Raw genomic sequence first — 25642 nt, forward strand, 5'->3', positions numbered from 1 at the left:
TGCAACATGAAACCCCTTTCCTGGTAACACGGATGATCAGCTTGATCTGGCACTGCTGCGATCTCGAAGGGAGAGGCTGGTACTCCTGAGCAGTCCCATGCTTTTATTTTGAGACACCTTGTAGTGTGAGATTATGCTCTGAAAGCTAAATCTTAACAGCTGCAGAGGGAGATCAACCCGTGAACACCACCAAATGTCTCCTGTTGAGTCTCCTGCAACAAGAAGAAATGGGGACCAAGCCCTTTCTATCCTCCCATCTTCCCTCTTTGCTTCTTTTGCATCCCACCACTGTACTTTAGTCCTTTCTCTAATGCCCTTTTTTGTAACGCCCCTTTTTCTCCTTGCTGTAACCTATCCTTAGCTCCTGATGCTTTCCATCACCTGAAAAGTGATAATTGCTGTTTAGTGTTTTAGCTCATGCTTACAGCAGGAAATTTGAGCAAAAATTTAAATTCCAAACATCCTTTCATCTATTTTTTGAACATTTCCTTGAAATTTCAAATAAATAAATCTGCAGTGATACTTGCTTTATTGAAACCGATCTTTATTAATTTCATAGAATCATAGAATCATAGAATGGTTAGGGCTGGAAGGGACCTTCAAAGGTCATCTAGTCCAACCCCCGTGCAACAAACAGGGATATCTCCAACTAGATCAGGTTGCTCAGGGCCTCGTCCAACCTGGCCTTGAATGTCTCCAGGGATGGAGCATCCACCACCTCTCTGGGCAACCTGTTCCAGTGTTCTACACCTCTCATGGTAAAAAATTTTTTCCTAATATCCAATCTGAATCTACCTCTCTCTATTTTAAAACCATTACCCCTTGTCCTATCACAACAGGCCCTCCTGAACAGCCTCTCCCCATCTTTCCTGTAGGCCCCCTTGAGGTACTGGAAGACCACTATAAGGTCACCCCGGAGCCTCCTCTTCTCCAGGCTGAACAGCCCCAACTCTTTCAGCCTGTCCTCATAGGAAAGGTGCTCCAGCCCTCTTATCATCTTCGTGGCCCTCCTCTGGACCCTCTCCAGCTGGTCCATGTCCTTCTTATGTTGGGGGCTCCAGAACTGGACGCAATACTCCAGGTGAGGTCTCACAAGGGCAGAGTAGAGGGGAAGAATCACCTCTGTCGACCTGCTGGCCACGCTCCTCTTGATGCAGCCCAGGATGCGGTTGGCCTTCTGGGCCACAAGAGCACATTGCCGGCTCATATTGAGCTTCTCGTCCACCAGTACTCCCAAGTCCTTCTCCTCAGGGCTGCTCTCGATCCATTCACCACCCAGTCTGCATTTGTGCCTGGGATTGCCATGACCCAGATGTAGGACCTTGCACTTGGCCTGGTTGAACTTCATGAGGTTGGCACGGGCCCACCTCTCCAGCCTGTCAAGGTCCCTCTGGATGGCATCCCTCCCTTCCAGCGTGTCGACGGCACCACACAGCTTGGTGTCGTCGGCGAACTTGCTGAGGGTGCACTCCATGCCACTGTCCACGTCACCGACAAAGATGTTGAAGAGGGCTGGGCCCAACACGGACCCCTGAGGGACGCCACTCGTGACCAGTCTCCACTTGGACATCGAGCCGTTGACCACTACTCTCTGAGTGCGGCCATTGAGCCAATTCCTTATCCACCGAGTGGTCCATTCGTCAAACCCATGCCTCTCTAGTTTAGAGAGAAGAATGTCGTGCGGGACAGTGTCAAAAGCTTTGCACAAGTCCAGGTAGATGATATCCATTGGTCGACCCTTGTCCACCGATGCTGTCACCCCATCGTAAAAGGCCACCAAGTTGGTCAGGCACGATCTGCCTTTGGTGAAGCCATGTTGGCTGTCACCCACCACCTCCTTGCTCTCCATGTGCCTTAGCATGGTTCCCAGGAGAATCTGCTCCATGACCTTGCCAGGCACAGAGGTGAGGCTGACCGGCCTGTAATTGCCCGGGTCCTCCTTGTTCCCCTTTTTAAATATGGGGGTTATGTTCCCTCTCTTCCAGTCATCGGGGACTAATTTCTCTTATAATAAACAATGTATCCTTTACCATTATATATCACATACAAATTTCAATGGAGCTATTCCTTTCTTTACTTCCCAAAAATGACAAATACACCCCACACATAAAATAGTGCTGCATACTAAAGTGCTTGTATATGTTTTTATCTTTATAAATACTGATAAAATGGGTAGGGAAATTACAAACTTGAAAATAAAAAGCAGCAATATTGTTGACTTGCAAAAAAAAGAAGGGTTACATCCTCTTATATTGTCATGTAAATGGAGAAGAAAATCTTCATCATTCAGGTGGAAAGCTTGTGAAAAATGGCATTGTCGTATATCTTCAGTATAATGTCGCTAACAAAGCACTGTAAAGTACAAGTAATAAAGACTAAAACCTGTGGAAATCATTACTATTAATATTATACATTTTGATACACACTGACATCATTGGGAATATTTATTAGTACAACGTAGAAGTGCAGTAGCAGTAATATCGTAATAGTTACTCTAAAAACTTCCAGGTTTTATTCTGAAAGTTATATTTCACATAAAACGTGTTTTTTTTCTGCATTTCCCCAAATTTTCAAGTTTTCTACATCAGATTCCAGGAGGAAAAAAAAAAAAGGCAAGCAGAGGAGAAACTGCAGAACAAAGGCTTTTACAGGTTTTTCCATCTCCACCGGTAATACAAGGCAGTGCTGGGACATCAGTCCAGGCTCCTTGGCTTGTTCAGTCCTGGCTTTTCAAGAACAATCTGACTCATAAAAGTCTTGCTGCTTTTATGCCTAGAATGCCAATTTGGCTTTGCCCACCCTGAGTTTGCCTTGGTTTTAGCCATAGATGGAATAACTGCACTGTGGTGCACCTATAGGGCATGTGTTTCCAGTTTAGAGACAAGGATGTCGTGTGGGACAGTATCAATGAGGTTTGATGGATAGGGGAAGAGCAACTGATATCGTCTACCTGGACTTGTCCAAAGCACTTGATACTGTCCCACACGACATCCTTGTCTCTAAACTGGAAAGACATGGCTTTGATGGATGGATGGATGGATGGATGGATGATGGATGGACCACTCGGTGGATAAGGAGTTGGCTGGATGGTCGCACTCAAAGAGTGCATTGTGGTCAATGGTTCAATGTCCAAGTGGAGGCCTGTGACGAGTGGTGTTCCTCAGGGGTCAGTACTGGGACCAGTGCTATTTAACGTCTTTGTTGGAGACATGGACAGTGGGATCGAGTGCACCTTCAACAAGTTTGCAGATGACACCACGTTGTGTGGTGTTGTGGACACACTGGAGGGAAGGGATGCCATCCAGAGGGATCTGGACAGGCTGGAGAGACGGGCCTGTGAGAATCTCATGAAGTTCAACAAGGCCAAGTGCAAGATCCTGCACGTGGGTCGAGGCAATCCCAAGCACAAGTACAGGCTGGGTGGAGAATGGATTGAGAGCAGCCCTGAGGAAAAGGACTTGGGAGTGCTGGTGGAAGAGAAGCTCAACATGAGCCGGCATTGTGCACTGGCAGCCCAGAAAGCCAACCGTGTCCTGGGCTGCATCCAAAGCAGCGTGGGCAGCAGGTCGAGGGAAGTGATTCTGCCCCTCTGCTCTGCTCTCGTGAGACCCCACCTGCTGCATTCAGCTCTGGAGTCCTCAACACAAGAAGCACATGGAGCTGTTGGAGTGGGTCCAGAGGAGGCCACAAAGATGATCCGAGGGCTGGAGCACCTCTGCTATGAAGACAGGCTGAGAGAGTTGGGGCTGTTCAGCGTGGAGAACAGAAGGCTCTGGGGTGATCTTATTGCAGCCTTCCAGTACCTAAAGGGGGCCTACAGGAAAGCTGGAGAGGGACTTTTGACAAGGGCATGTAGTGACAGGACAAGGGGCAATGGCTTTAAACTGAAGGAGGGGAGATTTAGATTGGATATAAGGAAGAAATTTTTCACTCCGAGGGTGGTGAGGCACTGGCACAGGTTGTCCAGAGAAGCTGTGGCTGCCCCATCCCTGGAAGTGTTCAAGGCCAGGTTGGATGAGGCTTTGAGCAACCTGGCCTAGTGGAATGTGTCCCTGCCCATGGCAGGGGGGTTGGAACTAGATGATCTTTGAGGTCCCTTCCAATCCAAACCGTTCTATGATTCTATGATTCTATGATCTTTTTAAGTAATGTCAGCCATAAGGAATACAATTTCACTCATGTAATTTTAATCATCAAAAAATCAGACAGGTGGTCATGATCAGCTACTTGGGTATCTTCCACAGTAAGTAGAGGAGAATCATTTAAAGGATGGATTGGTCCAGTCTTAAATACCCACACAGCTCTCTTTTGCCAAGCTGTATCATGATTTTTCTGGTGAACCAGTTGAAGGTATCTCATGTAGCTTCCACCAGCACAGCATAGAGATATCCTCTGAGTGCAGAAACAAATCCAGAAGAGCCAAAGTGTGCAGCTAGCTCAAGATGAGCTAGGCAATGCTTTCGAGCAACATCATCCACAGTTTGGCATTGGTTTCACTTATCAAGTCAACTGATTTTTGACTGTATATAGAATCATAGAATCATAGAATGGTTAGGGCTGGAAGGGACCTTCAAAGGTCATCTAGTCCAACCCCCGTGCAACAAACAGGGATATCTCCAACTAGATCAGGTTGCTCAGGGCCTCGTCCAACCTGGCCTTGAATGTCTCCAGGGATGGAGCATCCACCACCTCTCTGGGCAACCTGTTCCAGTGTTCTACAACTCTCATGGTAAAAAATTTTTTCCTAATATCCAATCTGAATCTACCTCTCTCTATTTTAAAACCATTACCCCTTGTCCTATCACAACAGGCCCTCCTGAACAGCCTCTCCCCATCTTTCCTGTAGGCCCCCTTGAGGTACTGGAAGACCGCTATAAGGTCACCCCGGAGCCTCCTCTTCTCCAGGCTGAACAGCCCCAACTCTTTCAGCCTGTCCTCATAGGAAAGGTGCTCCAGCCCTCTTATCATCTTCGTGGCCCTCCTCTGGACCCTCTCCAGCTGGTCCATGTCCTTCTTGTGTTGGGGGCTCCAGAACTGGACGCAGTACTCCAGGTGAGGTCTCACGAGGGCAGAGTAGAGGGGGAGAATCACCTCTCTCGACGTGCTGGCCACGCTCCTCTTGATGCAGCCCAGGATGCGGTTGGCCTTCTGGGCCGCAAGAGCACATTGCCGGCTCATATTGAGCTTCTCGTCCACCAGTACTCCCAAGTCCTTCTCCTCAGGGCTGCTCTCGATCCATTCTCCGCCCAGTCTGCATTTGTGCCTGGGATTGCCATGACCCAGATGTAGGACCTTGCACTTGGCCTGGTTGAACTTCATGAGGTTGGCACGGGCCCACCTCTCCAGCCTGTCAAGGTCCCTCTGGATGGCATCCCTCCCTTCCAGCGTGTCGACGGCACCACACAGCTTGGTGTCATCAGCGAACTTGCTGAGGGTGCACTCCATGCCACTGTCCACGTCACCGGCAAAGATGTTGAAGAGGGCCGGGCCCAACACGGACCCCTGAGGGACGCCACTCGTGACCGGTCTCCACTTGGACATCGAGCCGTTGACCACTACTCTTTGAGTGCGGCCATTGAGCCAATTCCTTATCCACCGAGTGGTCCATCCATCCATATCCTTTAGACTTCCATTATTTTTTTATTAATACATCTTAATTCAAATATATAATTAATTATAGATAAAATTATGTTTTTTCGTAACTGGTTTATTGCAAATCAAATTAAAACGAAAAGCTTTTCGTTGTCTTCATGTTTTCTTAAAACTCTTTAAATAAATATTCCCTCGGCTTTCGAAGGTGTAACGTCATTATCTGATGTTCTTCTACCAAGATTAAGTGTCTTTCAGGAAAACATGCTTTAGTCAACACCATGTTTTGGGTTCAAAAGAGTAATGGGGTGGAATTTACCAGTCCATTTTACATCCAGTTACATCTAACATTTCTTTTGGCCTTAAAATCTACAAATATAAAATTACGCCTTCTCTTTCCCCTCCCTTCTCCAAATCAGTAGTTAAAAATGGCAATCCACATGAGCTAAATCTTGTACTTTAATTACTAGTCTTATGTTTACACAGGAACTGAGTAGTTCAAAGTGGAATGTGCAGTAATTAAAGTATTTCCAGATGTGTTCAGTGATCCTACTCTGTTTTTACAGCCTCCAGTTGTCATATACTTTCCTTCAGCAGCCAGATTAGACACGAAAGTTAACAATTTTGTTTTAAATTGTGGTTTTTGAGTAAGAAGTATTCCTGGATGTCGGGGCTGGTGTGACTAGTATCTTGATAATGAAAGCTCTGATCCAGCAAAGCACTTTAAGATGATCCTGACTTTCAATATTTGAATCACTCTCTTTTGACTAAAAACCCAACAAACGGAGCAAAGAATTCTAGAGATAATGTCAACCACATTGTAGAATTAAAAATAGAGAAAAAAACCTTTTCCACTCAAATGTGGTAAAGAAAAAGTTCTAATTTTCCTTTTAAAATTGTACTGGTTTCTGCTTTTTTCCCTAACAGGCTATATAATATGATTATTTATCATGGTTGTGTTTTACATCACTAAGTGAATACCAAAGACTGTTGACTTCTGAACTCACTTTGCAGATGAAACAGAAATAACGGCATTATCAGCACACGAGTAAAATATTCTTAGCACCAGAAAAAAAGTGCAAAGTGAAAATCTAATCTTCACCCTGGCAATGCCTGAGTGCTCCTGCCCATCCCAGCAGGAAAATTACCAATTGAGCAAGCGGCAAAGATGATAGAAGAGTTTTTTCATCCAGAGAGATGTGCTGTAAGCAAGGGAGCACAGCTGTAAAATCGTTAGAATGAATAAATTGTGCACAACGCAAAAAAAAAAACCCCAAACCCCACCTACAAACTCTAAAAAGCTTAGCAGCAGCTAACAGCTTGACAAACCTTTTTATTTTCCTGATTGGTTTTGATAGGCCCTAATTAAAGTCCTATCTGGCAACTTTCCATGAAATCAGAAGAGCTTAAGAGAGTCATCTCTCATGTTTTCAGGCTTCTGAGCCGTTCCCCTCTACACACACCTACCTCCATCCACTCAGGAGATTAAATATAACAGTCCAGACAAGATGAAATGCAGTGCTCTTACAGTTTTATTTGATTTATTAAAAGGAGAGAAGTAACCAAGTGGGAGAAAAATAGGTCAAACGTTCTAGATCCTTATGAAAAGCTAAAAGCATCGCTTTTGATTTTCAAAGTTTCTTTCAAATTGGTGCCAGGTGTTTTCAAGAAGACATTAAGGTACGGGAGGGGGCTGGAGCCAAGGGAGGAAGCCTGGGTTGCTTAAACATGCTGATGAGCAGAGGGAAAAGCAAAAAGATGACTTTTTGATTGCCAAGTGAGCATCCCGCAGCCTGGAGGAACAGGAATGGTGCCACACTCTTGGCCAAGAGCAAGGCATTTCTAGCAGCAGTCATGCCCACATCTATCAGTCAAAGCTGTGGCCATCTCAGGCTCTGCCATGAAGTCGTGTAAAACACGATCCCATAAGGAACATTTTCTCCTGGGCATGAAAAGGGATGTAAGGAACTACTGAACGAGAAAAAGCTATTTTTCCTCTCCTCTACCTCTTTGGTCCCTATGGGTCTCAGCCCCACCTCTCTGATTTGTCACCATGTCTGTTTTTCTCCGTAAAAACATCCAGCTGTCTCATAAACCTCTCTTTGCTCTTTACTTCAGAGGCTTTATTTGTTTTATTATTCTACCTATTACCGCACGCTGGTCCTCTAAGGAGTATGTTCTTTTTCTTCCAGGTGTAGACCTTGCTGTTATCAGTCCTGGGACGTCCTGCAGGTAACATTGTCCTCTAATTGGCTACCAATGGAAAATAGCTGGGGACCACAAACAGCTACTGGGTGTGCATTTTGTGATTAGAGTTAGCAGAGGGCCCCTGTTTGACTATGTTCAAGTCAGTTTTCGTGCCTGGGAGAAAGGAGCAATGACATCTTGTGGTTAGACACCACAGTCAAGCCAGAAAGAAAGTTCAGATGGAAATACGGAGTGATTTTCCTGGGGGTTTCCCGGGAAATGACCTACCTAGGAAAACGACAGCTTCTTCGTAACTTGAGTCCTTAAATCATGAGTGGGTGTGTGTTGGTGACTTTAGCAAGGTCACCAAAAGCACAAGCAAAAATGAAATGCTGCAAAAATGATCATAAATTTCCTTGCAGTACCTTTGGTTTGGATTTGAGCTGGTCCTCTTGGCTCTGGCTCCCTGGAGCAGGTGGTCAGGAACAGCCCCTTCATCTCAGTCTTTCCTCCAGGAGTAGCGTTCTGCATTCAGCTTCCACACCGTTCCCCTGACTCCCACCCCACTGAGCCTGTCTGCTCCTAATTTCACTCTTTAGAGAATACAATGATCAGCAAGTGGAAAAAATAAAAAACATTCGGCATGGGAATATTTTTGATCGCATCATGTCGTTTTTAGAAAGCACTGGAGATATACGGTCTTCACAAAATAACTGAAGGCTTTTGAGGATGCTTTCCTCCTGGCCAGACCTTGTTGGCATTTCAGAGGTCAACCAGCGTTTGTGTCTTCAGATTAGCTTTCTTGCATGTGACAAAGGCTAAACTTCGTTACAGAGCCCTACATCCTCTCACACCTAGTCACAGGTTCATTTTCTCCATGTGTCCCATCAGGAAACACGTCCCTTCCTCTCATGTATAGCAGGGGAGCAAAAAGTCCTCAAATTTATGACGGTGATCTTGCATCCAACAGAATAGGAAAAATATCTTCAGGCTACGTTAGCTCTTGCTAGGCAGAGTTTTTGCAAGAACAAAATCCTGTGCTAGGGGACAACACAGTACTGCCTGTCACATCGACAAGCAACCAAGCTGAACCTCCTTTGAAACATGACAGGTTAAACTGATTTCTCAAAATAACGAGGTTCTTCACCATATTGGAAACCATTTTAATTCGAGAGACAACTCTTTCACCAAGTGTATTCTTTTTGTCTGTTAAACTGGACTTACAGCCGTGTGGGCTTACTTTTCCTATAAATTTGATTTTGGCCCATCCATATACATTCCTACAAAGAGATCCCAGTCAGTATTATGCTCATTCATGAAGTCATCACATACAGATTATCTTGACTTTCTTGGGAACAATGCAAAGTAAAACCTTTGTCCTTTTTAACTTTGTACATGAACAAATGTACATGAGCAAATTATGGATTAGATGGGCGAAACCCATAGACCCATCCAGTTGCAAGGAGTGAGAGTTCCTGATGTCCTTCACAGCCCATGGAAGAACATCTTCTGCCATATCGCTCAGCTGGTGCGAGAGCTGTACATGGTTATATCCACAATTTCTCTGGGATCATCTCTCAATGACATGGCAGACTCTTTCTTTGATCAGAGCACTGACTGTCTGCCATTATTCCAACCTTGGTGAATGAGTGGTAAGTATAAAATCAACAGATAACATAAAATGGATATTTTATCCCCAAGCTGAGTTTATAAATGGAAATTACAATGCTGTGTGTGAGTCAACATAGAAAACAGGGTTCGTGACTTGACACACATACATTCAGATTGGTCACATGAATATCTTTCTAAACGATGTGCTACAAACTCAAGCAAAAATTATGAACTCAACACAGACGTTAATGGCTGAAGTTCTTTGCATTCTGTTATGCAGAAGGTGGGACTATATAATCATAGTGGTGTCTCTAAAATCTATAAATACGGAGCTCCCCCTGTGATTAAATCGTCACGCACCTCCATGAGGAAAGGGAGTTATTGTCTCCCCTTTACGGAGCGGGAAATTAGGCACAGCTTTACACCAGTCATAATTATCTTCTCCACCTATGGGTTCATAATGGCTCACTGTGTGGAAAAACTCTGCTGTGCGAGTAATTCATGAAAATGACCATGACTCATTTTTAACCTATCCCCATGACAAAATAGCCCAAAATGTGTATTGTAGACGTGCCCTTTGAGATGTCAGCAGGAAGGCTCCAGAGATGGAGATGGAAAGACATATGTGGTCTTAGGGGGATGGGGAAAGCAAGAGGCTGGTTCTGCCCATGGACCCTCCGCCGTGCTCCAAACCATGTAGGAGATGGGCTCTCCCCTGAGCTGGGAGGACCATGGGAAGGGGAGGTAGCTTCTGGGCTACAAGCCTTTCATGCCTCCCAAGGCATGCTGAGAGGAGCGGTCTGAACATAAGGAGCTGCCTCTCATCACCCGAGGGAATTGCAAAGGGATTTTGTGCTTCACACAGCCACTTCTAAAGAGGGGAATGCTAGCTATATAATTCAGATTTTGTATGCCAGGCCTCTGCAGAGACTCTGGATTCTCATCAGAAATGCCTCACAGAAAGAAAGCCTGCAGGGAAGGGCTATTTTACTTGCTTTTGAATTTTAATAGCAGACTATTTTGTGCTGTTACCAGGCGCCTGGAAAGCATCTGGATTCTCTAGAGAAAAAGATTCCTGGGAGACGCGTTGCATTTGTTTCTTCTGTAATGTTTTGTATGGGGATGGTGGTCTATAAATATCAACATGTTCTAGTCCAGGAGAGACCAAAATTCATTGTAACTGCATTTGACTTTACCCACGTTAAATGACATTGGAGACTGTAGTCCATTTATTGTGGGACAGCCATCATCAGTGTGTTATGGAAAAAAGAAGAGTAGAGAGTTGGTATGGGACAAGAGGTCTTAGGATATCTGGAATAGAGGCCTTGAGTTTCTGTGTTAAATTCAGGACGGAGAGGACTTCGAGGAGGAAGAAAAGAAATCTAGGGAATTAAAGTACAAATGCTCTGGGCTGGAGGACTTGGGCATTCCCTAACCCTCCTGACCTGGAAAGTCTCAAATGGGAACCTATCTGGGGGCAAGAATAAATCCCCTGAGAACTCTGCTCCTACCTGCTTTTGCTAAGGGAAATATGATCAGCCTCCAGAGTGCCTCTCTCTTTTCTTCTGTGGAGGATCTCAACATTGCTGTTGGAGGATCTGAATCAGAAAGAACCCAGAGGCTGGTTTCAGCTCTGCACATAGGTGTCTAAGGGCACGTGTCTACATTAGCCACATGTATAAGCTTCTGCTGAAGTACATGAAGAGCTAGTCAGGGCACTCGTGGAACCAGGGGAGTAAGCGAGCCAGGCAGATGTAGGTGTCTGCTTCCTTACAGGTGGAATTGCTCCCCAGTTCCATGGGATGTATTGACTAGCAGCTTTATTCAGCTGCCCACACACATGTTCAGTGCACTTGAGATGCTCTGGTGTCCTACCTGGACTCCAGTTGCTCATCCAGGAGTGCACAAGCGTCCCATAGATTCTGTGTCAGACTTATCAGTCCTCTTCCAGATGTCTCACGTACCCCATGGCCTTGGTATTGCACGAAGTGCTTCCACCTGGGAAATGCAACGAGCCTTAGACCTCCATTGCCTTAACGCAGACCGTCTAGTAGTGGGCACGGACTCTAAACCAGCCCTCTGGGCTTCTTCTCTCGTGACTGAAGGGAACGGTGAGATGTTCATCCCATTATTGCAGCCTTCCAGTACTTAAAGGAAGCCTACAGGAAAGCTGGAGAGGAACTTTTTACAAGGGCGTGTAGTGATAGGACAAGGGGCAATGGCTTTAAACTGAAAGAGGGGAGATTTAGATTGGATATAAGGAAGAAATTCTTCACTGTGAGGGTGGTGAGGCACTGGAACAGGTTGCCCAGAGAAGTTGTGGCTGCCTCATCCCTGAAAGTGTTCAAGGCCAGGTTGGATGAGGCTTTGGGCAACCTGGTGTAGTGGAGGGTGCCCTGCCCATGGCAGGGAGGTTGGAACTAGATGATCTTTGAGGTCCCTTCCAACCCAAACGATTCTATGATTCTATGATTCTATTATTCTATTATTGTTTTTTTATTCAGTCACACCACTTTCTGCACTGCATCCTCTCCACTATGGCCCATGGTGGCCTCTACCCAGCCTTCACACAGTCTGTCCACCTACCAGACTCAAATGAATAACCAGTCCCAGGGACTTCTCTCTCAGTGTGTGTCAGTGAATGACAGTTCTCCTGTTGGAACATGGCCCAAGGGAGTGAGACAGGTGCTGGGCTTCTGAAATACTGTTTCCTTTTCCTACCAACAGCAAAAGGCATCAGTCCCATTGTGATCAGTAGTACAAAGAGTGAATATTAACAGTAATATTGTGGTCACATTCTGCCCTGAAATACTGACTCCCAGGAACTCAAGTGAGCTGGCCTGGCAAAGGGTAAATGTGAGTCTTTAGCAATTGCAAAGCTTTTTGATCTCCACTAAACAGCTTTATCTAATTAATCCTCATCTCTTCCATAGAAGGTGGGGGGAAAAAATTACGGACCGAAAAACACGAGCACAAAACGGTTAAATATAATGCTGCAATCCACCTGGAAAATTGTGATCAGACTCAAGACTATATCTCTGGACCACTTGACTCCAGGCCAGTTCCTAATCCAACCTCAGCTGCAAGCCTTTTGCCTGGTGGTATGGGAAAAGCCGCACTGCTTCTGGGCTTAGGGGAGTTTTGCTGCTAGCTAGAGGACTGCAGCCTCCAGGGTTGTCTAAGCACCTTTTGCCAAATCTGAATTGTAACGTGGCTTATGCAGTTTTGCTTGATTTACTTTGTTCCTTTGATGTGCAAGGATTTAGTGACATGCTTAGCAATACGGTAGCATGAGACACATTGCATAAAATCGACTCGCTGCTGGGGCAGATGCTTCCAGATTTAAAAGCTCGATTGGTACCACAGACACGTAGCTGCCTAACTGCAGGCTCTTTTGCCTGAGAGTCAGCCTGTGGGGGCTTCTCAGGACCCCTTTTAGTCCCCAAACTGCAGTAACAAGGCTTAGAAGTCATCCTTTGAACCTCAAGGTGAATGTTTTAGGTCAGCAGTAGCTGATCTGTAACATTCAGGCTGTGCCGGTGTCTCTAAAGGTCTGCTTTCAGCTCTGATTCATCAGCAAGCATCACCCTTCTCCCCTCCCTTCACCACTCTGCCAGCTGTGGACATGGCCAGGGTGACCTAGATACTTGTCACCTCCAGGCTGTATTTTACCTTGATTCACAGTTTCTAAAACAGGACATGAAGCTGATGGACAGATCCTAGCTGGTTCACATAGGAACTACTTCATGATCTGGGACATGTCAAGCGATGTCCAAGGTCCTCTGTTAGTGATGGGCCAGCTCCCAAATACAGCCAGGTTCTCCCCATGATCCATTAGCCACCACTCAAGCCATATCTCTAAGGGACAGGGCAGATCCCAAATCTGAGGATGAAGCATGTGACATCAGGGAAAAAGCATAATCGGTGACTTCAGTGGGAATGAGGTATCTGCGTGGTCATTTGTGAATATTCTGCCTACCTATAGCTGCAGGAGCTTAAATATCTTTCTCAATCTGCCTATGCCATCCCATCCCTTCCAAACCCATCTTGTCCTCTCCTCCCCCCTCCCCTCCCCTGACCTGCTCCATGGGGTTCAGGTGGACACACACTGGGCTGCTCAGGACACACAGCAAATGATCTCTGAGCTCTTCCTTCCTAGGGATGGGATTCGTCTCACACGAGTGTCGGGATTTAGCCTAAGTGACTCATCTAAGCTTTCCTTCATGGCCAACTGAGAGACACAAGCTTCTCTTGACACCTCCTAACTCCTATTTTAGATATTCATCTTGGGAAGAGCAGAACCATTTTGGGGAGTTGCCTACGTGGCTATTTAGTCATATAGGGATCCTATACCGCCAGCTTAGTTCGACTGCCTAATATCTAGATGGCCACAATGAAGTGGGAGGCATCGTTCCCCAGAAACCTCGATCTCCACCACAATATCATCTTCTCTTCATTCATTTGTGGGCTGGAGACCGAGCAATCAGAAATGAAAATGCCGACTGTTTCAGTTTTCCATCACAGTGCACTGCAACAGCTCTTTAGGGCTGCGATCCTGCATGCTTCAAGTCAATAGGAGCAGAGGGCCAAGGACTGATCATGAAGGGCTACCAATACCTGTATTTGAGAGGAAAAATTATACTGCAGGGAAAACAAAGGCAACAACCACAATCTCTATAGGAAACAACATAGAAGCTTCTTCTAGTCACTGACAAGAAGCTTGAAATGCATTTTCTAGTTTTGCAATATCTGAAAGATTCAAACGGTCTCGACATCTCCCCTGCTCTGGTTTTGACAAGGACAAAACTCTGGACCATGGCCAAGAGCTGCAGGCACCGAAGATTGCTGTTGGGGATTCAGGTTGGAGAATTTTGTAATGAAAATCCTCCTTGTGAAATATTGTCCCAGAATCTCCTATGAAACTACGAATAAATCACACAGAATGTCTCCTAAAGTGTCCTGGCCTCTCCTAAGAGCATAGATCACATCCTCCCCACAGAATACCTCTGTACAGATTGGAGACCTGATTCAGTTAATCATCAGACAAGGTCCACATGCTCTTTGCTTTGCCTGAGTCAGTCCCCTTCACAGCATCCCAGGTACAGGAATCACCTGTTTGATTGACTCATGTTTCACAAACTCTAGCCTTTTCTTCCTTGTTATCTGCCCCTGCTAAAGGCATTGCTGATAACAGAATAATTTGTAATTAAATAATTATTTTTTGAAAATACCCTCTTTCACCCCTTATCTAACTCTCTCAATTATCTGGTCTATATTCCACCGAGAAGTAGTAATTACTGTAGCCACTAAAATCCACCCATCCATCCGTCCTGTCTAAAGTATTCATGCTTATATCTAGATGCCAATTCCCAATTTTCAGAGAAATCCTTTCCCCAGGAGCCACCTACTCCTCGCGAGCTCAGCTCTGCATCTGCAGGTGTTGTATAGCAGCAGGGTGCACAGGGCTGGAGGGTGTTCCAGTTGTCTGTATCTCTGAGTGCTCCTGTTGAATTAAATGAGGTGGATAGTGTTCCTCTTTGGAGAGCACAAGCCCAGTTTAAAACAAAATGTACCCAGTAGGTGTGAGAGAAATTCTTCAAAATAGGATGAGCACGACAGAGGTGATGGGGCATGAAAATGCATTCAAGTAGCTGCACACAAAAGGTGGGAGTTTGGACTTAAATAGTGTATTTGCACATAATCTGCCAGAGAAATAAGTAGATACAGAGTTGGTAAAAGTCGTCAGGATGATTTGGGGCACTCAACAGGTTGTCCCAGCCGTGAACCACTCAATACAGACGCAGTCCCAGACCTGGGCTCTTGGTGCGATGTTAGGAGACCTCTGCTGTCATCTAGTGACAAAAGGAAAGAAGTAGCTGGAAAAGAAAAAGGAAAAGCCTGGGATGAAGAAAAGTCAGCACAGGTTGTGACAGGGAAGCAGAAAACAGTGTATTTGGAACACTCGGAGGTCCCACCAGTACACACAGAGCCAGTTGAGATGCTTTTTAAGTTATCCTCCCCTGCAGTGCCGGGTTGCTCTAACTCCTCAAACATTGCCTACAGCAAACATATCTCGAAAGGCTTCATCTCCCCTAATCATAGAGGCTTCACCATCTCAGATTGCTGTCTCGGGCACTCCTGTGAGCATGCACCTAGGCTGGTTTAGATGTCTCCTTTAGAATGGGAGGGGGCTGCAATTAGATGACCTTTAAGGTCCCTTCCGACGCAAACCATTCTACGATTCTATGGTCTTGCTCCATAGAGGAGCTGTTTTGTCTCCATCAGCTATAAAGGGAATGTGAACAGCAGCTCAGATGTAGACATCTGCATGGCAGCTCTCTAGAGCTAGGTGAGATGGCTGCTGTCCCTTATAACTACTGAGAGGTGACACTCGCCTGGAGAAGAAGTCAGAATTTCTTCTGAAACTTTGTTGTCCTCACTTCTGCTGATTTTGCAGGGGAAAAACTCAAACAGGTCATCCCGCAGAGCGGCTGACCACGAGGCAGTGTCTTTCTTGACATGGAGCAAGGAGCTCCTCCAGCCTTTCAGGCTGTGTCCCTATGGGGACATGTTGAAGGCATCAAAGTGCATCACCGGCAGCTGGGAGAGCTTAAAGGCAGCGGAAACTATCCAGAGTGAAATAGGCTTGAGGAAAACAAGAGCTGATGGTGCGTGCACAGAATGAGACATCAGAAGGTTGGAGTTCAAATCCCATGTGTGACCCTGACCTTTTGTGTGATTTAGGAGAAGTTGTTACACCAGTGTAGCCCAGTAGCACAACAGGAGACTGGCTTCCCAGGGGAAATCTCCAAAGGCACTAAAGCTTGGGATGCTGGGCACAGTAGCCAGCAGATACACCAATTTCAAAAAAAATTTGTGTTTCACCAACAAAGAGCTTGTTTCTTCTCCCCACTTTTTAAGCACTGTGGTTTGAAAGGCTTAGTTTTCCTCGTCAGCAGGGCTGAAGCAACTAAACCTGAATTTTGCCTTTGTTTCCCTTTCCCCCACAGTATTCTTCAGCCGTGCTGCAAAAACGGGTAGGAAACACCACAAATGCTGTCCCGCTCTGCTGGTAACAGGCCCTTGGTGCCTTCTGTATCTCTATGAATCACTTCATTAGGTTCACAGACCCGCCAAAGGATATTTCAGACATTTCCTTTTAACTCTTGAAAATAAAATATTAAGCACAATCAATCATTTCTCCTGACAGCTTCTTTGTCCATGAATTATTTCCATTCATTAGAAACCATTTATTTAAAGGCCACAGTGTGTGGGAGAGGGGTAGGTATTTAAAAAAAAAAAAAGCCACTTCTTCATCCTAACGCCAAAGCATGGTCTAATTTTCTTTGTTTTCCTGCTGAAGTCACGTATTTGAGGCACAGCCATGCCTTGAATAAGGCAGGAGCATTACGGATGCTCAACAAGGTCCCAGTATCTAGGGCACCATGCTAAGGGCAAAGACTCGGCTTCTGCAGCGGGTAATTTTTCACTCACACGATCAGCAAGCGAAGCTCAACAATGAGCCCTCAAACGGTTGAGAAATGTCTTTGTGCACCTGCCACGGTCCCGGTGCGAGCTCTGGAAAGACGAGTTCATGCTGGGAGCTGAAACCTCAGGGGGTCTGAAGAGCACGAAGCTCCTTAAGACCAGCCAACGCTGGAGACCACGTTGGGCATCAGCAGTGATGCAGGTCCATGCATCCAAACAAATTCCTCCTGCTACCTCAGAAAATATCAGAAAATCAGCTGCCATCTCTATATTGTCAGGCCAAGTGGGATATTTCTGGATGGGATTAAGGGCTTTTATGTTGTTCTGCTGGTAGAGGCAAGCTGAAGGTGAGGGCAGGGCCAAGGTCTCAGCTTGAACTGACCTTTATGCTCCTCTGCAGGAAGGAGCCACACCACCTCTTCGCCAAGACGGGGTTTTCTGAGAGCTGCAGGGATGCTGCAAGAGTCAGCAATGCACCCCACATCACCTTGGAAGGGGTTGCAGGGCCCCCCAACCCAAAATGGCTGATGTCCGCACAGAGAAATGGAAAGACATAGCACGCGGTGGCACAGGCAGCTCACCTCGGGTGAACACGCCGCAGATGAATAACAAAAAGCACCTCGGTTGCTTGAAGTGGAGGCTGTCATGGAAACCCTGGCAGCGAGCGGCATCGTTCAGAGGAAACGCTTAGGAGTGACAGAAAAAAGGGCATTGTTTCATGGGACGTGGCAGGATTCGGAGATTAAACACACAGAGTAAGGCTGAATGTTTGGGTTTGGGAACTCTTCAGCAGGTTGCCCATCGAGCTCAGGACATGTCGCAGTCTTTTGGTGTCCTCCTGGCAAACTAGGGTGGAATTTCCCGTTAGACTTGTTGAAAGGGTATAAGCCCTTCAGGACAACAAGCATCCTTGTGCGTTAGTACTTAGGCTACCATGGGGGACCCGCTTCATAACCAGAAAACATGGTGGTTGTGGATATCCACCATGAGGTTTGGCAGTACAGCCTGAAGGAAAAGTGGTGGAAGGGCTCTGCGTGCACCACTCTCCCTCCTCAACGTGGTCCAGAAGGTCATGGCTGGTGCTGCACCCTCTCCAGACCCGCATCCCTCAGTGCTGAAGGCTCAGGGTAGCTCCATGCTCCCCATTTGATCCGAATCAACACTAACCTCCTTTTTCCAAACCTGTTTTTACCCCCTCCTCATTGAAAGATTGCAAACCAGGATGCTCGTTTTGCTCCGACAGCTCGCTGATGTGCAAGCACCCTCCCCCTGGCATTCGGTACTGGGGTTTATGTCTTAACTGGCATCCCCCAAAGCACTCCAGCATGAGGGCAGACAACCCAATAAACGTAAGAAACTGTCCTCCCTTCGGTGCCTTTTCCACCACGCTTCCACTTCCAGGCAGCCCGAGCTGTTTTATCACTTTCTCAAAAGGAAAGCGCTGCCGAGTCCCCAAACCTCACAGCAGCAGGGCGCTGGAGATAAGGCAGGGAAAATATTTCACTCGCAAGGAAACAGTGCTCATCTCGCGCTAACGTCCCCATCCTCTGGAATCCAAGGCAATAATTACAGCAATTTGTAGATAATTATTTGTTAATTAAAAACAGGCTTGCTGGGTACAGTTACCAATTTCCTCCGCCGGCTGCATAGGGCTGCGCAAGGAGACACTGGGGGATTGCTGGTTTCGTAAAATCATTTGCTTGTTCAGTTTGGAAAAAAAAGCCCCCGGTGGATTGTCCCCCCCCTCCTCCCACATCCTGGCAGGTCTGATTCATTCTCCTAAGACATCCCGGAGAGATCCGTGCCTGGCTTTGCCTTGGAGAATTCCAATGAAGGTGACTGCTTCATCCCCCCACTGCAGCCTGTTTCCCCAGCTAATTTAATGACCTTGTGCTCATGTAGACTCATTTCCAGCCACATTTGAATCAGAAGCTCCTAAAGAAGGAGTCATGACTCCAAGTTGAGGTCATGAGCCTGAGAGAAACTCACCTCCATCCCGTGTTTATATTTGTAGAATCATAGAACGGTTGGGGTTGAAAGAGACTTTAAAGATCATCCAGTTCCAACCCCCCTGCCATGGGCAGGGACACCCTCCACTACACCAGGTTGCCCAAAGCCTCATCCAACATGGCCTTGAACACTTCCAGGGATGAGGCAGCCACAACTTCTCTGGGCAACCTGTTCCAGTGCCTCACCACCCTCACAGTGAAAAATTTCTTCCTTATATCTAATCTAAATCTCCCCTCTTTCAATTTAAAGCTATCGCCCCTTGTCCTGTCACTACACGCTCTTGCAAAACTCCCTCTCCAGCTTTCCTGTTGGCCCCTTTAGGTACTGGAAGGCTGCAATAAGATCACCCTGGAGCCTTCTCTTCTCCAGGCTGAACAGCCCCAACTCTCTCAGCCTGTCTCTGCAGCAGAGGTGTTCCAGCCCTTGGATCATCTTCATGTTCTCCTCTGGACCCGCTCCAACAGCTCCATGTCCTTCTTACGTTGGGGGCCCCAGAGCTGAACGCAGCACTGCGGGGGGGGTCTCATGACATCAGATTAGCAGTAATAAATGACCAGTGTGTAGACAGAGTTACAGCTGGGAGCAAACTCAAGCTTCTGGCCAGGATTTTGGACCTTGTGAGTTCATAGAATCACAGAATTATAGAATGGTTTGGGTTGGAAGGGACCTCAAAGACCATCTAGTTCCAGCCCTCCTGTCATGGGCAGGGGCACTCTGCACTACACCAGGTTGCTCAGTTCTCTGCCTCTGCCTCTCCTGTGGAGCACATCTTCTCCTGGGCCCACAGCCATCCATCAGCCCACCAAGCTGCTCCGGGGTCGCCCATAGCTCCAGAGCCAGGTGGAACTATTTAGCCTCGGAAGCAGGAAAGTCACATTGCTTCTGATCTACTGCTGGATTGAACTGGCTCTTGGTGTTCACTTCAGATGTCCCTTCTTTTGTGGCTCTGAGGAAACAGCTCATGGAGATCTGAGGGTTGGTTGTGTGGGTTATATACCTAAAAAGTACCAGTAGCACCAGTATAGATCCCCACAGAAAGGCAAGCCCACAGGGGATTGGAGAAAGTGAGCAGCCTCCTCCTCCTGGTTGCAGCAGAGCTGCTCAGAGCCACTGTAACAAGGATGGGACCACGAAATAAGATGGCCGTTTTGCCACCAGGTGCCCAGAAGCAGACTGTCCCCATCCACCTTAGAAAAACAGTGGTGTCAATGAGAACAAACCAGTGATAATGGGGAGAGGAAACAAATTAGCCTGTCAATATCCTCTTCATGGAAATAAGCTCCCAGGTTGTTAGTCACACAGGGCTGGCTTCACCCCTCTCATTTTCTGCTGTACGTGGGCTTCCGTGTCCCTCTCATCACCTCAGCAGCTGAGTGCCTGCACCATGTGCAGAGGGATCACAATTAAGCAAAGTGGCTGGATGTCATGATATATGGGACTACGTCTCTGCTTCAGCAGCACGGAAAGCTAGCAAAGAGCCGTGATTAAACACCGGGTTAATTAGTACATTTAATTAGCTCTCGGTTATTAAATCCTTTCAGACCCTTAGATAAATCGCACAAAGTACAACACATTCCTTAGAAATGCCATTATTTATTCCTCTCTTCTCTCTCCAGGTGTGTGCAGGGCCGGGGAGCTCTAGCTTTTCTCCTGCAGCTTTGTGCAGGAGCAGAGTCCAACCAAGCCTCAACGGCCCAACGCCTGTCCCTGAGATTACTCTCGAATTTCCAAGTCTGACAATTTGCAAATCCACAGTTTTTCCAAGAGGAGAAGGGTCAGCATCCTGCTGTGGACAACACTAGGAGGAAAAGGAACCGTGTTGGGAAAGAGGAGGGAGCAAGAGCTCCTCTTAACTCTGAGAGACAGAAACAGATTCGCAGAGGTTTGCTGTGGACTTAGTCACCCAGCAGTGTGTCCCTTTCCGTGAGCCACCTTCTCTGGCTGCAGTGGACAGGCATGGCAGCCCTGCGGCAACAAAGAGCAGAAATGGGTGGAGGAACTTCTCACGCAGGCTTTGGAGCATTGTCAGTAACCATGCCAGCTAGACTGAGGGACAGGAAAAGCTCCTCCAGGCTCCTGTTAGCAGAGTCTCCATTTGCTCTCCTGAATGATTTTCCTGTGGTTTCCATGTTCATCCTAACAGTCTGTGGATGCATCTCTGCTCTGAAGTCCTGAAGCAGCTATCAGCCTGCTTCTTCTCCCCATCATCTCCAAGTGCACGATGGTCCCATGCTAATCCACCAAACAGATCTGCTAAGACCCATGGGGATGGCTGAGCTTCAGAGAGCCCATGGCAGCCCTGCCAGAGGCTGTTCTGGTAGAGGATTTATTTATGGCAGGAGAATCCAGTTTCTGAGATGACCTTGGAGGCCTCCCCAAAGCATTTATCACTTGGATAACATGGAGCCCTGAACAACACAGGTACAACGAGCTCAGGCTCTGGGTAGGCTGGAAAACTGATTCCTATAGAGTCAAATCTGTAAGGCATTCTCGTCACAATTCACTGGGAAACTGATGTTTGGGTCTAAGGAAGGGGGTTTCAGTGTTTTCAGTACCAAGCCTTTTCTTCTGCAGCTATTAGCTGTGACGGTGGGCAGGGAATTAAGGTCCTCCTGATGCTGGTGACCTACACCCATAGACAGAGAATTAATGGGAGCAAAGGGCTACATGGGATGTGGCTTGCTTACGGGAACCTGCTTATGGAAAAATAACCGTACAGGATTAAGTTGAAGGATATTCCTCATTGCACCATGAAAGATATCACACAAGAATGACTTGCCCAGTACTTGTTTGTGATTCTAATAATCTTAAATTATTAGAAAGGAGAAAGTAAAGGCTGGATAAGATGCTGTTCCTCAGCAAATCAACATTTTGAGAACACGAATGCAGCTTTCTAGAAGATAATGTTCTCTCTTTTTTTCTCCTGCACAGTTTCAAAAGAAAGGTATTTAATCCTTCTATAAATAAGTATGAACGTATTTGCTTCTAGAGTCCACAAAATATGTCTGCAACAAAGCAATGTGGAGACGTTTGGGAATGAAGCAGCTAATTCGATACTCATAAGAAACCATAACTATAGCCTAGGACTGTATCTCAGAGGACAGGGCTGACCTTTCAGCAGCTGATGATAGTCCTAAAATGGCTTCTCATCACTGAAAGCCCAGTCTAACATCAGTGAAAATAAATTAAAACCTATCACTGGCTTCTGCGGATATTGGATTAGATCATATAAAACCCACTTGAATGCTGGGAACCCAAGAAAATTACCATGGTAAATCTAAATTCTGGTGAAGCCTCACAGGCTTTAAAACATCTCTCTGCAGTCCCATTAAAAATGGGCTTCTACTTTGCTCATGAATAATTCAACTTTCTTTTTCTTCTGATAGATGACAAGTCCCACCATGATGAAGCCTGGCCTCCCCATTTCCAGTCGCTTACCCCAGGCCACGGTGATGAGCACTGGCAGGCTGACGTGCTCCACCTGACAAGCATAGACATCCCTTGCTTCGGTGTGACTTCCAAAGTGACCAGCATCGGGAGAGATTCCATTTAGGAAGTGGTCCTCATACACAACATTGTCCACATCCTCCTGCCCAGTTTTAAACCACTTTATCTTAATTTCAGAAGAATAAAACCTTGTTACAGAACAAACCAGCTAGTTGGGATAGCCCCACAGCTCCGTTTGCGTGGGAGAAATTTTCACTCTGCGTTTAACTGAAAGAGAGAAAAAGACAGATGGAGAGTGTTGGTTAATCTTCCTCAGGAATCAACGGGACCTATGGACATCATATGGATTTCTCCTCCAAACTCATTTGTCAATGCATCTAGATCCACTGCCTACAACATGACCTTGTATTACATGTCTACGAGCCACATTCACCTTTAATCCTCTTTCTTTCTTCCCTCAGTGAAGGACCATCATGGAAGATGCACTCTGCTTCAACCAGAAACATCTAGTATAGGAGCATTTCATGTCTTCTTCCACCTGTCAGGTGTGTCCATTGCTCCAGGAATTGGCAGGAGGGGAGGTGCATTTGTTAGGCATGGGATCCTGTCCCATGATTTCTGCAGGGCTCCTGCAAGCCATTTCCTGCAGTCTTAGACTCATAATAGAAATCCTAACTGCTCCAGTCCATAGTTCTCATTCTCCTTCTGCCCCACTGAACTCAGACCTACCTCCCACCATCCCCCAAGCTCCTCTGATATTCAGTGGCTGCCAAACAGGGAGGTGACAGAGGAGGGTAAGAGTGGTCCAAGGCTAGGGAAGCCAAGTTTCCCCATGCCACCCTTCTCTTCTCCCCTTCAAAGACTCACTTCTTCTGTCCATCACACTCCGAGTCCTCCTCCAGTTACAGCTGTGGTATTTCTCCCTTGAAGCCCACAGGTAGCTAAGCCACTGGTCCCTGTTCCAATACTCAGCAATTGCCCATCCCAGCTCTATGCGGGCCACAGAGAATCTCACCTCGCTGTTGTAGGAACAGATCTCCTGCCGGTCCCAGTTGAAGTTGTCCAGGTACCTCACCTGCTGGGTGCCACTAGTGTAGCGACGCTCCTGTTCTTGCTGCAGCAGGAAATGTTCTGCGGGGAGACACATGGGACAAGGTCAGGATGGACATCTTGCTGCTGCTGTCCTTTGTCCCTGAATATCCAGGATCTCTGCTCACCTGGAGGGTCTGTATGAAGAGCCATATTGGTCCTCATCCCTATCATCATTGCCAGAGCCACAAACCAGGAGATTTTGAACCCAGGAATCCCCAAAGAGGCCATTGTTGCTCAGGTAGCAGGGAGAAAAAGAGTTTGAAGAGCTAGACAGCTAACAACCACATCTCAGGTCAAAGTAGGAACTTCTCAGCAAAGCTCTGAGTGGAGAAACTTGAGTTCCTGAACATTGAGGGGACTGGACAGCCCCTCACTACAGATCCACTCTACCAGAATTGGGCAACATCACTAGTAACCAGACAGGAAAGGGCCATTTTCTGCCTTTCACTAGAATCTTTTCAGGAGGGAGGCAGAATAAGGGTTTCATCAGCAGACACTACAAACGAGCGCTATCAGAGCAGAACAGTCAACAAAGCAGCTCAGATACTGCTATGCAACTTCCAGGGCTCCATCCTTGGGGTGTTATCTCTAGGCTGGCTCCTTTCTGGGAGCCAGAGATGCTCTCAGAGGGTTGTGAATACAGCCTAGACCCAGTACAGCAAGTTTAGAGCATCTCTGAGCGTTGCGTTTACTCACCAACCAACCTGGGCCAACAGTGGCACCATGAAGCTGATCCTGTCCCAAAACCTAAAGTCAGCCAGGCCAAGTCAAGTCACTCTCTGACAGGACAGGGTCTCCCCTTTTCTTCATCTGCTGGGAAACAGCATAAAAAAATTGAAGGATATGCTAAGAAGCAGTTTTTGTGTCTGCTTTCGTTTTATTTTCAGTGAAGGGTTCAGAAAAAAAACCCTGGAAGTTGAAACAGAAAGAATGAAATATCTAAACTAGTGCTTTGCTTAGGGAAAGTCAGCATTATTTATCAGAAGAATTGTGTTACATATTGTATCTCATTTCCTTGGAAAGTTACTGCTGTGAAACCAAGAAATACAAATTCTTTACTTTGGAATAAAGGCAAATGGGCTTCATTTCAGGTTATCAAGATTTCACTGAAAAAACGGCCAGCACTTTCTAATCACAGTATCCTGATTCCTACATCTAAGGCAAAACAGGATGTTGACTATCTTGTGCATCCAGGTTTCATACCTTTAAGGACACCAAAAGACATCCACTGACACAGTGAGAAGACTTCATAACTGTGGGGAGTCTGTCAGGCTGAAGAACTGCATATTATCCAGAGGTTAACAAGGATTTATCGGCCTTACTCCACTTCCTTTTGGGAGGACATGCTCATGCCCTGCATGCATAGTCCTTTATTTGCCCAGAAGACACTATGTCAAGCTTCAAGTAGAGGGTACAAGTTGCAATGTTTGTCAAACCAGGAGATACCTGAATGAGAGAGCACTACCAGTTTACATTAATTTCCTACCAGTTTACATCCCGTATCTCTGCCTGACACTGCGGCAGTACCAGCTCCTTCCTGTGCCGTGATTCTGTAAGAAACCACATCACACCACTGTACCAACACACAGCAAAGCTCAGTGCTGGCCCTTGCAGGAGGGGATAGCGACTGGCATTAAAACAAAACCGATTTTGCTCACTCAGGAGCACCAGGACACGCGTGTCTGTGTGTTTCCATCCAGCACTGAGGCAATAACCTGCGTGTGTCCAGGCGGTCTGCCCGATTCCTTACAGCGGCATGGAGGATGGACATTGGACAAGTTGTCCTCGTTGGCTGAGGAAGCACTTCTAGCCCAGTTCTCCCCTCCCCTCCCTGCACCCCTCCCTGCTTTCTCCTTGTCCTGCCTCTGAATGTCTTTCTCATCCACCCGGTTATGCCCCTGCCCCTGCTCTGCAGCTCTAATTCCTCAGGACGGCCTTTTGAGGCAGCTCAGAGCTCAGGTCTGGACTGAGAGCCGTGGGTGGGGACACTGGCTTACTGGGAGCAAAGGCAGAGGTGAAGGAAGGCCCTGGCAAGCAGCATGGGGACTTTGAGGACGAGAAGCTTTTCATGCACAGATAAAAAGCACCACGGGGGAAAGTCGAAATTTGGCATCTACAAAGCTTTCCTCTTCTTCTTCCCATGAGCCCAGCTTGTTGCTTTTAAAAGAGGTCTCTGGCCAGCATTTCTTTTATTACCTGAGCAACGAAACTAGTGAAG

The 25642-nt window shown here is 46.7% G+C and overlaps 1 protein-coding gene across 1 annotated transcript; it reads right to left on the bottom strand.

The window, feature by feature from the left end:
- Positions 1-22213: 22213 nt before the first annotated feature.
- On the bottom strand, positions 22214-23574 carry LOC104383252 (HLA class II histocompatibility antigen, DQ beta 1 chain-like). Its single transcript, XM_086616378.1, is given in 5 exon segments — positions 22214-22380; positions 22383-22423; positions 22455-22599; positions 23200-23463; positions 23550-23574. Coding segments are annotated over 5 exon segments (642 nt in total).
- Positions 23575-25642: the final 2068 nt, after the last annotated feature.

This window comes from Tauraco erythrolophus, chromosome 1 (assembly GCF_009769465.1).
Source record: "Tauraco erythrolophus isolate bTauEry1 chromosome 1, bTauEry1.pri, whole genome shotgun sequence".
Classification (NCBI taxonomy): domain Eukaryota; kingdom Metazoa; phylum Chordata; class Aves; order Musophagiformes; family Musophagidae; genus Tauraco; species Tauraco erythrolophus.